The sequence below is a fragment of the Netta rufina genome, assembly GCF_964035555.1.
Source record: "Netta rufina genome assembly, chromosome: 5".
In the NCBI taxonomy this organism is placed as follows: domain Eukaryota; kingdom Metazoa; phylum Chordata; class Aves; order Anseriformes; family Anatidae; genus Netta; species Netta rufina.
The window spans coordinates 41,938,798-41,955,775 of record NC_140128.1 but is presented as its reverse complement, the minus strand read 5'-3'; the positions used below and the strand labels follow the sequence as shown (position 1 = coordinate 41,955,775).

At 39.7% G+C, this 16,978-nt stretch overlaps 1 protein-coding gene across 2 annotated transcripts; it reads left to right on the top strand.

Annotated features, from left to right (window-relative positions):
• The first annotated feature begins 2,627 nt into the window (after positions 1–2,627).
• SRP54 (signal recognition particle 54) lies at positions 2,628–14,632 on the top strand. 2 transcript variants are annotated; one of them, XM_084287608.1, is made up of 16 exons: positions 2,628–2,739; positions 3,149–3,262; positions 4,671–4,762; positions 5,375–5,459; positions 6,379–6,483; positions 7,681–7,747; positions 7,833–7,890; positions 8,589–8,739; positions 9,558–9,706; positions 11,037–11,137; positions 11,245–11,331; positions 11,725–11,798; positions 12,039–12,147; positions 12,937–13,107; positions 13,550–13,645; positions 14,181–14,632. In XM_084287608.1, the coding sequence occupies exons 2-16, from the start codon at positions 3,185–3,187 to the stop codon at positions 14,270–14,272; spliced, it is 1,515 nt and encodes a 504-aa protein (XP_084143734.1). In that variant the 5' UTR covers positions 2,628–2,739; positions 3,149–3,184; the 3' UTR covers positions 14,273–14,632. The 2 variants fall into 2 exon arrangements, with proteins under 2 accessions (XP_084143734.1, XP_084143735.1); XM_084287609.1 differs by lacking the exon at positions 2,628–2,739 and adding an exon at positions 2,990–3,008.
• Positions 14,633–16,978: the final 2,346 nt, after the last annotated feature.

Below are 16,978 nucleotides of genomic sequence, written 5' to 3'. Positions count from 1 at the left end.
GTTTTCTTAGCCAGAACTTCTGGAACGTGGTTATTGCAGAAGGATATTAAAGCATTAATCATCCTATTATATAAAAAAAGTACAGTTAAGAGACCAAAGGTTCCTGTTATTCTTTCCAACTCTTATTGTTTCATTTTCTTTGAGATCTAAGAGTAACTCAAAAGAAAAGCTGGAATGCAAGTCACCGTGAAATGACGTATGTTTCACTGCAGTGTGTGGGAAGAGCTGGCTGATTGCGAAACAGCGAAGCAGGGTTGCTAAGCAGCTGCCTTCGAACAGTAACGTCTTCTTCCATCATACGTAAAGATTTGGAATTTCTAAAATTTGTGAGACCAAAAAAAAAGTATGACTAGTTATTTTGTTCTCTGCTGGGACAAAGAAAATGAATAGCATCTTACACACACTTATGTTCCCATAATTACTGAGAAAGATTAGTCAGAAACCATTAGAGTGAGAACCTGTACAATGTTCTCCCAGCCCCATGTACAAAAGGGTCTTTACTGTAGATAACTTCTTTTATTAAAAAGTAATTTGGCTCTTCCACAGAAAAGTTTTGATTTCAGTCCATGCACGTAGCACGTGAATCAGTCAGAAAATATCAGTTAAGTTAAGATGAATAAATACGGCTGACTTCGTGACAACACAAATCCTAAAGGGCAACCGCTTTTACGGCTTTACTAAAAGGCTGCATGTACACTGTTTGAGAGGGAAAAATCCTGCCTATAACTAACACTGGAATCTTGCCTAGCCTTCCTCAGCTGGAAGTAAAACTATAAGCTCAACATCTTGACAGAAGCAGGAATGGGATGGCAGTAGGAGGGGGGAATAACCCACACACCACAGAAAAACAACTTGTCTGTGAGGGTGCCGTATTTGTTTCCATATATCCCGTCCTTGTTTACTTTCACTATTCTCTTAATTCAGAATGCTATCCTTCAACCCCCCCCACCCCCCCCTTTTTTTTTTCATCATAGACTTGTTTCTTTCCTCCACCTCTGTTGCCAAAGACTTGGCTTTTATTTCTGTGTGGTAACTTAGTGCCGTAACTCAGAAACCTCAGAAACCTCACAGTCCTCTGTCCGACCGGTCTTAATGACCACAGCGCGACCTTGCGCAAATGTTAATTGTTTTGCTTAAACACCATAATCAATAGATGCAAAAACTGGTAGTTTCTACAGGCATTAGCATGAGACCAAATTTTATAGCCTCTAAATTTCTCCACAAACCTGGCAATCTGGGAAATAAAATTAGCCTAAGTCCAACATGTCCCAAATGACACACGTAGGTTGCCTATAGTTTCATCTTGGCAAAATACAATCACAAGCTGTAAGAAAATGCCAAAAATGCAGATGCCCAAAGTGTAAATTAATTTCTCAGAAAATAAATTAATGTCATTCAGACAGTACGTTAAATATGAATGGTTTTGTTTTCTGAAAAAGAAAGGTAACAGAAATTATAGTTATTATTATCAGATCATACACATCCTGTCTATGCTGTCCTCTGATCTGCAATATTAGAGCTAAAAAGCCATTGAATGGCGACCAGAAAATACATTATGTTAGTTTCAAGATGATGTACGTAGTGAGGCAACAGAAAGCAGCACATACACAAACTGAAGGATGGAGATTACTCAGATGTATCGGGTGTGACACGGTTCAAAATTTAGAACCTGACCTACACCGTAGTCTGTATCTTCAGTACAAAGAGTAGACGTGAAGCAAGAATATAAACCTCCTCTCATCGAAAGACTAGGCACAGACCTAGATCATTAAAATAATAATAATAATAAAAGCATTTGAAAGATCATAATGTGAGGAAAATTAGGAGTACATCATGTTTGTCCTGCACAGAAACTACCCGTGAGGATTTTTGGAAGTCAGAGCGTAAAAACAAAAATTAAAAAGTTATTAAATGACTAAAGATCGTCATTTTTGCCGTGTTAAATGTAAATAAACCGTGCTGCTGGCTAAGGACTGCTCCTGGCAGCGGGGAAGCGGGATGAGGGGCTTGGGGTGGGCTGGCACGTGCAGATCCCGAAGCCATGGGACTGCGTGTGAAATTCGGCGGCACTTTTACATCGGGAAGTGCAGGACGGCAGAAAACCGCGGTATTTATGGGGATTTACACCAGGAGGGGCAGCAGGCAGCTGCTGCACACGGGGCTGCAGGCAAGGGCACGGCACAGCACGCGGCAGTGCACACGCAGACAGGTGCACACACACATATATGCACATATATATGCACACACACATATATATGCACACACACACATAGATATGCACACACACACACACACACATATATACGCTCACACACTAATTACAGCTAGCGCTAATTAACCCCCCTCAGCCCCAGCAGCCGCAGTACCACAGCGCCGCCGCGCGGGGGCGCTGCGCCTCACCCCCCCCCCCCACACCCCGCTGCCGCGCATGCGCAGAGCCCGCCCATGAAGCCGTGCTACGCGCATCCGGGGCCGCCCTTCCCCGGCCCCTCCCCTACCGGCCGCGCTTCGTGTCCCTCCGCTTTTAAGGTGGCGCGGGGGAATTCTGTGGGGTTTCTCCGTTCGCGGGCACGCGGTTGCTTGGAACGCCCTTAACGGCGCGGCCGGCGGCTGCCCCGGCGCCGGAAGCGCGCAGGGGGTGAGGCCGAGTGGTGACGTTTCGCCGGTCGGCGGGGAGCGCCCGCCGCTGCCGGAGCGCGGAGCCTGCGCAGCGTCGCCAGGCCCGGCCCGGCCCTGCCGGTGAGTGCCCGGGGCGGCCCCCGGGGGGAGCTGAGCTCCCGGCGGCTCGGCCTGGCCACGGCGCTGACAGCAGGCGAGGGGCAGGCGGGGCGCTGGCTGCCAGCCTGCCCCAGCCGTTCGCTGCCCGGTGGGGTCGGTGCGCAAACGGGCCGGAGGGGGAAGCGCCTCCGAGGGGCAGCGTGGGGCTTCTCCTGTGAAACGGGCCGGAGGGGTAGCCCGGAGTTAACTCCGGGCTGGTATCTGCCAAAAATAACTCCAAAAAGTGAATCGTGGGTGCTTCTCGGAACGCGAAGCTGATTTCTTACCCCAGTATTTACTGGAATAAATCGTTTGTGCAGGCATGGCTTCGACTCGTGTTTAAAGTTATTTTTTAATTGTGTCTGTTTTTTTTTTTTCTTTTTCTCCTCAGGTTCTTCTCAGTGAAGTTCTCCTTGAAGCTGCCAAAATGGTTCTGGCAGATCTTGGAAGAAAAATCACCTCAGCGTTGCGCTCGCTGAGCAATGCTACGATCATCAATGAGGAGGTTTGTAACGCGTGTGTGATGGCTCTGTAACGGCTGGGAAGCAAAGCCCTAATAGATGAGGCTGACGAGAGGCTCGATGAAATCCCTGGGCTCTTCTCTTCCTTCAAGTAACGTTTCTAGCTAGAGTTGTATAGCCCAATAGCACTGCCAAAACTTAGAGCTGTGTCTAGGCCTCAGCGGTTGTGGGTCACAGGGTCATTGAGCCTGGCGGCTGTACTCCTGGGCACTGCAGCTCTGAGGGGGGAGTGCTGAAGGAGGCAGTTTGCGCCCACATTTGGGTGGGATGTATGCTGTGAGACTGTACAGCGTGCCAGCTCTTGTGTTCAGCTACGCTGTGGATGTGTACTAGGGAGCTACAGCTCCAGAAGTTGGAGAGGAGAAGGAGAAATAGCTTTTGACGTAAATTTTGCCCTCTGAAATATGAGGATTGTTGTGGTTGTTGCCTTTCTGTTCTAGCCAGCGTGTGTGGTTCTGGAAGCTTCTTGACTTGGTAGAGTCTGTATTTTTTTTTAAAAGATCAAAATATGAAATGATAAATAAGTGTGTTCTGTTATAAAGACTGAGAAGCAAGGTTGAAAACTAACAGATGTGATGTTTCAGAACTGCCAATGAGTAAATAAATTGCTAGAAACTTTTCAGGTGGGAAGATACGGTTTGTGGCTTAAAGTAACTACAAAGAAAGCTTATCAAGGGTTGTAGAGTTGGCATAGTTACAGGACTTGTGCACAGGGGATAAGTTTTAACAAGTCTTAAGCTAGGAGACAACAGAACCTTAACTGAGTCAAAGACAGCCCAATTAATTTTTTCAGCAATGCAGACTTTGCTGCTGCAATAGCTCAAGCTGTGCAAATGAGGCCACCTATTCAGCTGCTACTTTAAAAAAAAAAATCTTTTCAAAGTGACGGGTCTTAAAACAACTAATCTGGGTTTCAGAGGTACCTGTGTGCCTCAAAGACATGGCACAGAGCAACATCCCAGTTTCTGCTGAAAACGTAGATAGCATGACCACCTTGTGTTGGGGGAATACTTTTGTTTGTCAAGATTGTGTTAAATTCTTTTGTGGCTTTCTGTTGCAGTTGTTTTTGAGGAGTAGCTGTAGGGAAGTCTAGGAAGGATTGCTACCGTACAAGCAGCCATCCTCCTTAGTGCGATAGGAGGCATTCTGCATTACTTGCTAGTTTGCATATTACAAGTAGAGGAACCTCTGTTCTCTTTCAGATTTAAATTTGATTCGCATATGAACAAATGTGCAGACTTTGTGGCACTTGATATAGTAATGGTACCACCTGCATTTAATTCATAAAAGCCTTTACTAGATTATAAATCTACTTTCATATTCTTATTTGAAACTAATACTGGCTAGTCAATGCTGTGGATTGTAAAACCATTTTTCTTTTATACTCCAAAGGTTTTAAATGCTATGTTAAAAGAAGTATGTACAGCACTACTGGAAGCCGATGTTAATATTAAACTTGTGAAGCAACTAAGAGAAAATGTCAAGTAAGTCAATAATCAAAATGAATTTAACTTCTCATGTTTGTAAAAGTTGGGACTTGAGCTTACAGAAGAACAACTTCTAACTTGCTTACGGTTTTCTTAGACATACCCAGTTCGCCTTTAAGCCTCTATTTTCACTTTACAGAAAAATCAGTTTAAACTAAACGTCTTGCCAGCTCCATCAAAAGAATCTTCCTCAAGTTTAGTCGGTCTTTGCTGTTGTGTACTTGTTTGGAAAAACTGATGTCAGTTGAGTGGAAGAGTAAACAAGCTCTTTCTTGCTGCCTAGACACCTCATCTTCACATGTTTTGTGCTGGATATAAATAGATCTGTGCGTATGACCAGGACTGTTACTTTGGCTATTTTCAGATGTGTAACTCAAGTATATGCGAGTCTGAAAGACAAGTATTGCAGAACCATGTTTTCATCCTGCATGCAGAAGTGACATCTCCAATGTATGTCACTTCCTGAATGTGCACTAACTGAAAACTCAAGGCAGATCAGAGTGCTGCTCCTGATGCAGAGACTTCACTATTACTAGGTTAAACTGATGCTTTAAATTACAGCAGTATTTCATGGCTTTGGTTTGACTAAAACTGTTTTCTTAAACTCAGGTCTGCGATTGATCTCGAAGAGATGGCATCTGGCCTTAACAAAAGGAAAATGATTCAGCACGCTGTCTTTAAGGAACTTGTTAAAGTAGGACTTCAAAATTCCTTATTACATCACTTTTGTACAGCCTGGGTTGTGTGAGCAGTACAGTAGCAAGCTAAGCTTTAAGGTTACCGTGTGGTTCCAGCAGGCATTCTGCCTGTTTGGGTTGTTATGTTTTCTGCTCTAGTGCTATTTACTATGCAAACAGTATTTTTTCGATCAGAACTTTACTTTCAGGGCATCTCTCTGAGTAACCTCAATGTAACCTTCAAGTTCAGCTATGCTTACTTTTCAATTGAAACATGAAGACAAAGTAAGGCTGCCAGGCTACAAACTTGTGGACTACTGTATATGGTTGTCCCAGAAACAAGCCTTTGCTACCTTAACAAAGATTTTTTTAAAGCTATTTTAAAAAGTATAAGTAACAACCAGGCAGTTTCTTTTATGGCAGATTCTAACCTGCCTGCTTGGTCAAGTCAGTGCCTGGATGCCTGTATTCTGTCCTCTTCCCAGTTAATGGTGTAGTGTTTACTTCTGTAGGCTGTGCTCACCCACATGATGTCTCCCTGCAATGTATGCACCTTCTGCTCATTGAAAAGCAAGGCACTAACCCAATAAAGTCTTCTGTAGTGTTGGACTCTCATCAGACGAGGTCCTTCTACTGCAGTGATGATGGGGTGGAGGTTGTGTTTCTGTGCTGATTGTAATATTTGTGCCATACATACAGGCCACCCTGACTTTAGTGCTTGGCCTTGGAAAGAAGCACTGTTACTGTTACAGGATGGTTAGGTATAACACCATATACAGATTTCTTGCGTGGGCTGTGGCTGTTCTTGTAGACCAGTAAGCATCTAAGCCAAGACCCAGATAGACAAAAAATGGTATTTCTCCACAGAATGTGACACTAACTGTTCTGTGCTTCTGAAATTCAGACCTGCAACATACAGTATGCTTTGTTCTATAGCTTGTAGATCCTGGAGTCAAAGCATGGACACCTACCAAAGGAAAACAGAACATTATCATGTTTGTTGGCTTGCAAGGAAGCGGTAAAACAACAACCTGTTCAAAGGTAACTTGCACTGAACCTGCTTGTGTTGTGTTGTTTTGCTTTGCTTGGGAAGGAGGGTGTGGTTGGACACGTTACGTAGGACTTGCTTGTGACCTGTGCTGCTTTTATTACTAGGCAAGTACTGACTGATTACGTTGTAGAAATGCTTCTGTTGAGGGGATTCTGAGATGAGATGAACGTTCAAAGTAATATTATTTTGAGACTGTTTATGGTTTCAGGACTTCCTTCAAGATTTTTTTTAAACTCCTAATGAAAGAATTCTGTATGTGGATCACAGATTCTTTCCCTTCCATACTTACTGCATTTAAGATGTACTCTGAGTGGAACCTATCTCATTCTATTACGTACTTAAGGGAACAAGTAGAAATTGTCCTCTGTATCAGGTGTCTCAGCTGAGCATGAATGTGTGGTGTTAAATCTGTTCCAGACCAGAGTTTATTGAGGAAATTTTAGATTTATATCCTCAAGGATTAAAAAAAGGCACAATTCAGAACAGTTGTAACTTAACATATTTACAATAGTTTTGAGGAAGGAAAAATCATCCTGTGGAAGAAGATCGATGCATGTTTCCGTATCTTTTCTTTTTTTTTTGGTCATCTGCTCTGTGAGATTCAGACATAAGCTGTATGGAATATATCACTGTTCTGATTTCATAAGACTTTCCTAGTGCTTATGTAGACAAACTGTATTTTGGAAGTCTCTCTTTGGGTGAATCAAATGTTCTGTGAATGTATGTTGTACTAGTGAAGCTTACAAGTGTTACAAGGCAGTAAGGCTTCCATTCATTGCTTTAAAACACGTCCTTGCAATGAAATATCTTTGTTCATCTGGAAGTGAGGAAACAAATGTTCATGTCGCAGTATGGCTTTGGTCAGTTTCTGAAATCTAATCCTATCTGCAGAATCTTGGAGTTAACAAAATGGGAACAGAGGTTATTTGTAGCCATTTCTAGCTCAGGAAACTGAAATCAGAAGCAGAGTTGAGCAACTATTTTCATCTAACCATGATAATTATTTATATAACATACTTTTCTAATGTGCTAACAAGCTGATGCTTGTACAGTGCTACTAAGTGGTCTCAGTTACTGGAAAGCTGGCTTGATTTTGTGTCCTCAGTGTGTACTTCAAGCTGTTACATAGCGTCGTGCTTTCTGTTGGGATTTTGGTGTAACTACTTGTTTGGATTTCTTTTTAACAGTTAGCATACTTCTATCAGAGGAAAGGTTGGAAGACGTGTTTAATATGTGCAGACACATACAGAGCAGGTAATACAAACAGCTTCTAACGATATAGTTCTTTCTCTTAGTTTTGTTTTTTTTGAATAGCCCCTTGACCATACCTGTCTTACAGGTGCTTTTGACCAGTTAAAGCAGAATGCCACAAAAGCAAGAATTCCCTTTTATGGGAGGTAAGTATCTTTCAGAATCAGTTTGAAGAACAGCTCAATTATAACGAGATATTGTTCCTTACTGAGCATCTCCCACAAAGTCCCATTCAGTGTGGCCTAACTAATAGGCTATTATAATGTTTGCTCTCATGAGATGGAATACCTGTCTAGCTCAGTATGTTCTGCCTGTCAGTAGTAGCAGTAGAGTGAGCATAAGAAGAGATCGGGCACCTGGAGATAATCCCCTAAACGTTCTCTCAGCTCGCAAGTTTACAGGGCTTTACCAGACAGATTCAGGTTTTCAGGAAACAATCCACTTAGCATCTTTACAGATTGAAAGATGTCATTTTTTGACCCTTAATTTTTGTCAGGTAGTGGCAGCAGCAGAACTAATATAGTTCTTATTAAAATTCTGTCTGAGCTTTGCTGGAGGTGCACTGTCTAGGTGCCTAGTTACAATTTCCTTCCGAGAAAGGCTAGCAGAATCTAGCATGATCTTCAGCAGATGAGACAGTCCTTTGTGCCTCAGTTCACTGGGCTGCAAGGGTAAATGGCTTAGGGAGGCATAATCTGAATCAGTTTTGGCTTGATATAAGAGGAAGTCCATCTTGAAATCTAGGTAGATGTTATTGCTTGACTGTGAACTTAGTAATTGTAAATGCTCAATTAGCTTAAGGATAAGGAATTGCATACATGTTGATGTTTATCTTTGTGATCAGTTACACAGAAATGGATCCAGTAATTATTGCCTCAGAAGGTGTTGAGAAATTTAAGAATGAAAACTTTGAAATAATCATCGTTGATACCAGTGGACGTCACAAACAGGAAGACTCTTTGTTTGAAGAGATGTTACAAGTTGCTAATGCCATTGTGAGTAGTTTCAAGAAACACATTAATGTTTGTTAGCAATCATTTGTACTCAAATTATTCTCATCTCCCAATGTTCTGTGTGGTTGTCTGTCTTCTGGAACGTGTCTTTTAACACCTAGAATGTGCTAGAAATTACAACTGATACGAATAAGCTAGGACTGGATGATCAGTGCTGGATAGCTTTGTGTTGGTTTAAATTCTTGGATCTGTAATTCAAGGGTGCTTGCATAGATTGCAGTTCTACTGCTTCGACTCCTTTTGGGGCCTTTGCATTAAGAAACAAGATAAAAGAAGAGTCTGGTCTGATTTTCTGTAGCTGTTTACTACGTTTTTGTGATTGTTATGAATATTTGCCCTGAAACAGAAAAGATGATTGGAAAAGGTTCATCAGCTTGGATATGTAAATGAAGCTGGTGTTTCTCATGTGACTTTTAAAATGTTTGGCTAGTTCTTGATTCTGTGATCTCGCATAACAATATGACAGTTCCCACACAACAACTGTTAATGGTAACTTGTTTTCAGAGAAATAGACATCATAAAGCTCTTAATGTAAAACCAAATGGAAGATATTCATTGCTTGTAGATGCTAATTAGCATACTGGCTAAAATAATTCAAAACAAAAGCTGTAAAACTATTAAAATTTAATATTGTGTTGTAGATAATTTTTTTCACAAATAGTAGCACGGCATTAGGGTTTCAAATGGTCCTTAGACAATAGTGCTCACAGAGCAGTGTTGCAGTGAGTTCTGCTACTGAACATAATGCATCAACACAGTCCAAGAAAGCAGGAAACAATTTTCTCTTCTTTACCTCCTAGCAACCGGATAACATTGTTTATGTGATGGATGCTTCCATTGGCCAAGCTTGTGAAGCTCAAGCTAAAGCTTTCAAAGACAAAGTTGATGTAGCTTCAGTTATTGTTACGAAGCTTGATGGACATGCGAAAGGAGGTGGCGCACTTAGTGCGTAAGTACTGTGATGTAACAGGGTGTCCAAGGCTGTGGGTGTACAACTGTGAAATGTGTTAGTGTCTCACAGAAACCTGTCCTGTGAAAGTGGCACTGTCACATTACAAGGAATCTAGAAATTTCAGTAGTAACAGTTAGATTTTTATCCTAATTTCAGTGGACCTGTTGGCATTCAGTGTGAGTTGGAATTCATATTAGGATGTACTTCCAGTGCTGTAGTGTGTATTGTCATGCATCAGGCTTCTGTCTTCTGAGAACAGAATAAAACAATTGTTGCATCTTGCATATCAGATGCAAAATACAAATTTGAGCTTAATAGATAAGGCTTACCTAAAAATTTTTCTTCTCACTTAATGCCCATGATTTTTCCAAAAGGGAAAAAAAATGTAGCTAGTCCTATCTAATGGCCTTAAAGCTGTGATGAAATTAAATTTCTGAATTTTCAGTGTCCAGAAACTTGGTAAAAAGATGAGTCTGCAGTCACGCTTTTCTGAACTCCATTCTTCTTGGACTTCTGATGTGCTGTGCTGTATCTTGACAATCGTTGTTGACTAGAACACGCCATATTATCTTTTAAGTTAGAGTAATCTCCAGCTGTTTTTGAATGATACAGCTTGTATGGAGCTGAGATGTGTCCAACTTGGATCTTAAGTGTTAGAAATCCTAAACTGCCATGTGTATTTTGCTGTTATTTATAGCGCAGTGATGGAACACCAAATTTAAGAGTAAAATGAAAATACCAAAAGTGAGTTCCAGCTGACATGTGGTTGTATACATTGTCTGCTGTGCTGTTCTATACTTTCTGTAGGCTGGAAGCAGAATTTGATTAAAGCTAGTGTCAGTGACTGATTCCTGAAAAGGTTTTGATTTTTCTCATGTCTAAGCTTTGTTCCTGTGTGGAAAATGAGATTGCTGTCTGTAGGAGGAACCCTGAAGAAAAATTAATCAACACCTGTGTCATCTGACCTCCCAACATTAGTGTAGAATGGACACAATTTATTTTTCTTTCTATCCTCTCAACTATCTGAAACTTGGCAATGAAAATGCAACTTACCTACCTATTGGTGATTTGTCAAAGCACAGTGTGGAAGAAGCAGAGTTTGCATTTTACAAAGTACTAATTAAAGAAACGTCAGCTATTCCCAGCAATCCCCTCCTAAATGGATGTTGGATGTTTCTGCATTAATAATTTTTGGGAGTAAAAAAGATACTTAGGAGATTGAGTTGATGTTGTGTTCATTGTGTTGTGCTGATGATGTCTGAGACATAACATATTCCGTATTCATATTCCATAACGATTCCATAATATATGTATTATTTTACTGCAGAGTTGCTGCTACAAAGAGTCCTATTATTTTTATTGGAACTGGTGAACACATAGATGACTTTGAACCCTTCAAAACGCAGCCTTTCATCAGCAAACTTCTTGGTATGTACTACATGCAACTGTACTTACAAGACACTTTGAACCTGATAATAGAAAGTTTAAAAGTGTAATTTTTTAATGCTAACTTCAGAGCTGCTTTTGTTTTCCAGGTATGGGTGATATTGAAGGATTGATAGATAAAGTAAATGAGTTAAAGCTGGATGATAATGAAGCACTCATAGAAAAGCTCAAACATGGTAAGTTGTTCCCTGAATAGCAGGTATATTACCATGAACTAATTATGGCAGGTTCTCTCTGAGATGCAGTTAATGTGTATTCTAGGTAGAGACAAGTAATTTGTTTCAAGTGCATGTTGCAGAACAGTTGTTCTTTCTCTAATAAATGCGTCAAGCGAGTAAATAGTCATGTTTTTCATCAAGTGACAGGTAGTGCTGTAACTGCAGATTAGGCAGCTTAAAACTCTTGAGTGCGTGCCACCTTGTGTGCCTAGCTGTATTAGCAGTAGAGATGATGTTTACATATGTTTTTATGCTGTATAGTAGTATTCTTTTTCACAGGGTAAATAGTTGAGAAAGCAATACCTAAATGTTAGTGTGACCTTTGCTAATTTTCTTTTTGTTGTATTTCAGGTCAGTTTACATTAAGAGATATGTATGAACAATTCCAAAACATCATGAAAATGGGACCATTCAGTCAGATCTTGGTTAGTTATTCCCCAAATCATTTTTCTTCATCAGATTTTCATTTATATCTGACAAATTTCTGCTGTGAACACAAACTCTTCAGTGAAACTGGTGCTAGAGTCTGTGCTTTAGATTTTCCAAAAAGGTCCACTGCGATACATATCTGCTGAACTCAAACTTGCTGTCTGTATTTCTGGCTGCTTAATTCAAGTTAGTTTTGCTTGTTCTGACACAGCTTTTGTTTTGCATTTTAAAACTAGGGTATGATCCCTGGTTTTGGAACTGACTTCATGAGTAAAGGCAATGAACAAGAATCAATGGCAAGGCTAAAGAAATTGATGACTATAATGGACAGTATGAATGACCAAGGTAAAACAAACTTCAACCGGTACTTCATTTCTCAGTTGTTGAACAAGCTTATTTACAGAGATCGTTTTTGGGTACAAGTTGGACTTAAGGTAGCATCTAAAATAACAGAAAAGGGCGAAGAGCATTTATCAGTTTTACAAACAGCAAAGAGTTGCTTATCCCTGTGCCTTTAAACTTTCTGAGTAAGTCCAAATACTTAAGAGAGATACTGACAACTTCCTGTTGCTGCTTTCTTGCATAGACTAGATGGAATTTCAAAGCAACCCATTGAAAATTAATGTGTTTTTACTTTTTGTAGTGTAGTTGTGATTCTAAAATCATTAATGCTATATGTGCAAATGAAAAAGTTGCATTTGTGTTTAATCTGTCATTAACATCTTTCCTCATACCTTTCTTCCACCCTCAAGTTTACTTAGAGATACAGCCTAGTCTCTGGAATTCAGGGTGTGCAGTCTCTAATCCACCCAGAACTCTTACAGGAGAGGTGTGCTCTCACCTTTGAGATAAACCTATTAGCCTGGCTTACACCAGGTATGCTGAGAGCATAATTTATTCTGGCAATTTTTTTTTATCACTGTGATTGACACTAGAAAGGCCACTGCTATTCCCTTGAATATTCTGTCTCAATTATTTCTGTACAATTCTGTGTTGATGCTTCTGAAACTATTTTTTGTTCTGTGGATAAAAACTAAATTCTCAGCACACACTTGCTTTCGTTATTTTTACAGCTATAATAGATTTTAATGTTAGTAACCGAATGTTTTTTTCTCTCCTCTGCTGTAATTGCAGAACTTGACAGCACAGATGGCGCCAAAGTATTCAGTAAGCAGCCAGGAAGAATCCAAAGAGTAGCAAGAGGTTCAGGTGTTTCTACCAGAGATGTCCAGGAGCTTTTAACCCAATACACTAAATTTGCACAGATGGTGAAAAAGATGGGAGGTATCAAAGGGCTCTTCAAAGGTAAAAGAAAGTAAAACACTTACTCAGTGTGAAGGTCACTTGATACGTGAACAGAGGAAGCTCATAATGTAGATTAGGTGCTGGGAGAGGGGAGGGAGAAGGGAGGTGTGTTGGGAGAGAAGGACCGAGTTTTAGCTCACTCATTTTCATGATGTTTGCAAGCTTTTTGATATAACTGCTGAGAGCCATACTGTTCTTCATGATGTTAATGTGTAAATTGTGAGTGAGAATTGATGTATTTTTGGCTTTATCAAGGTAGAGTTCATCACTACCACAGTACCGATACTTTAATTTGTTATGTGGGCAGGACAGGGATTGTTGATCCTTAATTACTCAAAGTAGTTGATGTAGTAACTTGATCATTGATTTGAATATAGAATTATGTAAAATTCTGTTTTTTAGCCTTGTATGTTAATCCAATTTTTCTTCCATTTTCTTGAAGGCGGTGATATGTCAAAGAATGTAAACCCATCTCAGCTGGCCAAGCTGAACCAACAGATGGCAAAGATGATGGATCCAAGAGTCCTTCATCATATGGGTATGTGTTGGCTTTAGACAGCTTCGCTAGGTGAATACCTGTTACAGTCATCCACTTGAAATATTACAGAATTTAGGAAGGGGACTCATTTGGATTCAGCTCTCAAAATGAGCAATTGGAGTAGTGTCTGAGAAAATAGTACAGTGATGACTTCAAGCATGTCTGTTGTGAAGCAAATCTATTCCTGAACTTCCATCCCCTTCCGAGCTTTGCCTTAAATAAGTCATTTTGACAAGAACAGCTTTTACTAAAGATTCCCATACTGGAATCTTTCTAACTGGTAATGGTAATTTATTCATGTTTTTTTTCCTTTGTCTAGGTCTTGATGCAAAGGTCATCTTAAAACCTACTTTAATATTTATGTAATTACTTCCTCAGTTGTCCATATTTTGATAGCCATTTAAGCGTGGCTGAGTATTGGGCTTTTGTTTGTATATTACAGAAATGGCCTCCTTACAGCACACAGACTTTAGAAGCAAGATAGCTGTCCTTCAAAACTAATTAACGCATGCATCTTTTCACTTATTTTCTGTAGGTGGCATGGCAGGATTGCAGTCAATGATGAGACAATTTCAACAAGGTGCTGCTGGGAATATGAAAGGCATGATGGGATTCAATAATATGTAAAGAAGCCTTAATAAAAATGGACTTGGTTGACTATTAGTTGCGACTTCAGTGAAAGGATTGCTTTCTTCCTTTTTACAGTGATGGGGGAGGTGTTTTAAAATCTTATTCAGGCTTCTCAGTTTCTACATCTAACTTCTGAAAACTATTTTTGCTTAAAGTAGTTCCTCTCCACTAATACCTGATGGCACAAGAAGTAATTCAATTTAATAAAATCATGATGTAAAATTTTAATATGTAGAGACACTTTTTAATTGTTTACATTAAATGGCAGCCATTATATTTGTAAACAACCCTGATCTTTGGTTATAGTAACATAAAATGTCACAAATATACTGTAAAATAAAATTAAGCAATTATGAACAGAGGAATGGCCTATTTCTTCCAATTCTTCCTAATGAGCCTTTATCAATATGTAATGAGATTTCCTTAACTTGAATCATTTCTAATTATCTATGCCAAACAGTTATAGCAGTAACAACTGCAGTGCAACGTTTAAAATGTAGAGGTGCTGCTGCTCAGATTTTTGAAGGTGTCAGTTCTGTACAAAAATTGTTCTCCAGCAGTCTAATCAGTCTTTTACATTAACACTGTAGGAACTGAAAACATTTATGTAGAAATCTTCAGTATATGTGACAGCTTGAACGTCTTCTTACTGGACTGCCAATTAAGCAGCTTTTCTGTTATCAAGAGTTTGTAATATATAGTAGATAGAACTCTGTGCTGGTATTGAAGTTAAAATAGCTGTATCTGACAGGACCATATTGCCCCAACTCAACTATTATCTGATCTTAATTTCCTGTCATCTTGTACTACCTCAGTCCACGGTGTTGGTCTGAAATGGGTGGAATCTACAGGTACACTTCAGAAGTGTAAGCCAGATAAACCTTAAAATCTGATAGACAGTTTAGCAAATAGGGTGAGATCTTTCACCCTTATTTTAAGGAAAGGGAGTATGTTATGGATTTATTTAAATATGTTGAGTGCTTGGATTGTAAATAGACACCCATTTCTGTTGCCCAGATGACATAAAAATTAGACACAGTAATCAAAGTATGTCCATCTGTTAGTGGCAGCCATTTGCTTGAAAAGGTGACTGCTAACAGCTGATGGAGAACAACTTATTAGCACAAGAGCATAATTACCCACCTAAAACATAAGGCATGCTGTAACTTAGTTTATAATGTCTATCTTCTGCACTAATAATGGTACATCTATAGAGAGGGGATGCAGCAAAATCTTTGGGTATGCTTTTTACTATAATAATTATACGCATAAAATGCAGCAATCACTAAAAGGATTGGTTAAGTTGGATTCTATTATTTTCAGTGAAAATGAAACAAAAGAATGAATACTTGCAATAATAAGGGCTTGTCTAGGAGCTGTCCTCAGCTATACAAGTGGCATGTGTTCATGGAAACTACTGTTTTATAGTATTTTCGGTTTTTGAACAATTAAAATACAATATATGAAACCATGCAGTTGCATTAGAAAGTGGAAAATAAATCCACTTAAATAAAATTAAATGTGTTTTGCAACAGTTGGTAGGGGATAGTGGAGTTCAGCTGAATGATGGAAATCAAACATGAGAAGAATGTGCATATTGAGAGTGAACAGTGAAGCACTGTTTCTGTACAGGCTTAGTTGGACTGTCGAGTTATCAGCAATGAACTTGTCCTATTTTCAATCCATTGTATGCGTTTAGTTTTAGTCTTCAGAATTTCCAAACTACTGCTATTGTACAGGAAGAGAACAAAAGATTTGAACTGATGTCTTAAAAAACAAACAACAGCACAAAGGCAGCCATAGGCTCATGCTAGAGGTGCTTAATTGGAAAGTTCAAATGTATAGAAGGGTATATAAAAACCCGCTCATAGCTTAGCTTTCTTTATGGGAGAACAACGTTTTTAAGGAGTGTGAGGAAATAACTTTGTAGATCCTGCGGAGGACAATGTACAGAAGAAAATCTGAGCTGTTGCCAGAGAAGAGAAGCTATCATATTCTGTACCTTCTTTCAATCTGGGCCTCTAAACTGATGACTTAGCTTCTCTTGGCTCGATGCAATTATGTAAAACAAGGCTAGAAAGTAACAACTCCTCGGACTGTCTTGCGTTATTTAGACTTCTTGTGCTTGTCCACCACAGAACAGTTCTGCCTGGTACATGTGAAACTTGAAAAGTTGAAGCAAGTTTCACTGGGAATAAATATAAGACTGAAGTTCATCTTTCTATGTCTGTCTTCACGAAACCAGTTGGTGCCGCTTGGACTAATTTGCTGTTTTGTTATCTGGGCACATGGCTCAATCTAGGTCGAGAATTTGAGAGGAGATGATGAAGGGTTTAGGAAATCAGGTAACTGTAGTGCCCGGGGAAGGCCACGAGGAGGAGCCAAGGGACAAAAGAGCAGCGTACAAAATAAGCTCGTCTCGAGATTCTGTTCTAGAAGCGCATCCCTGTTTTAAAATCAGTAATATCCTGCAGTTGCTCTCTTACAGTATATTAAAGTTACAGTATGTTAATAAATTCTGATATGTATGTGGTCATTAGTGCGCCCTGATGTTGAAATAGGTACCTGATGTATGTTTATTGTTTTTGAAAGATGATGGATATAAAACTTTGTAAATCCTGATGATTTTTGCTATTCTGTGTAAGTGGAAAACCTTTACCAGCTGTGGATGTGTTGTTGGCACATGTTTTCTCAGTTTGCTGC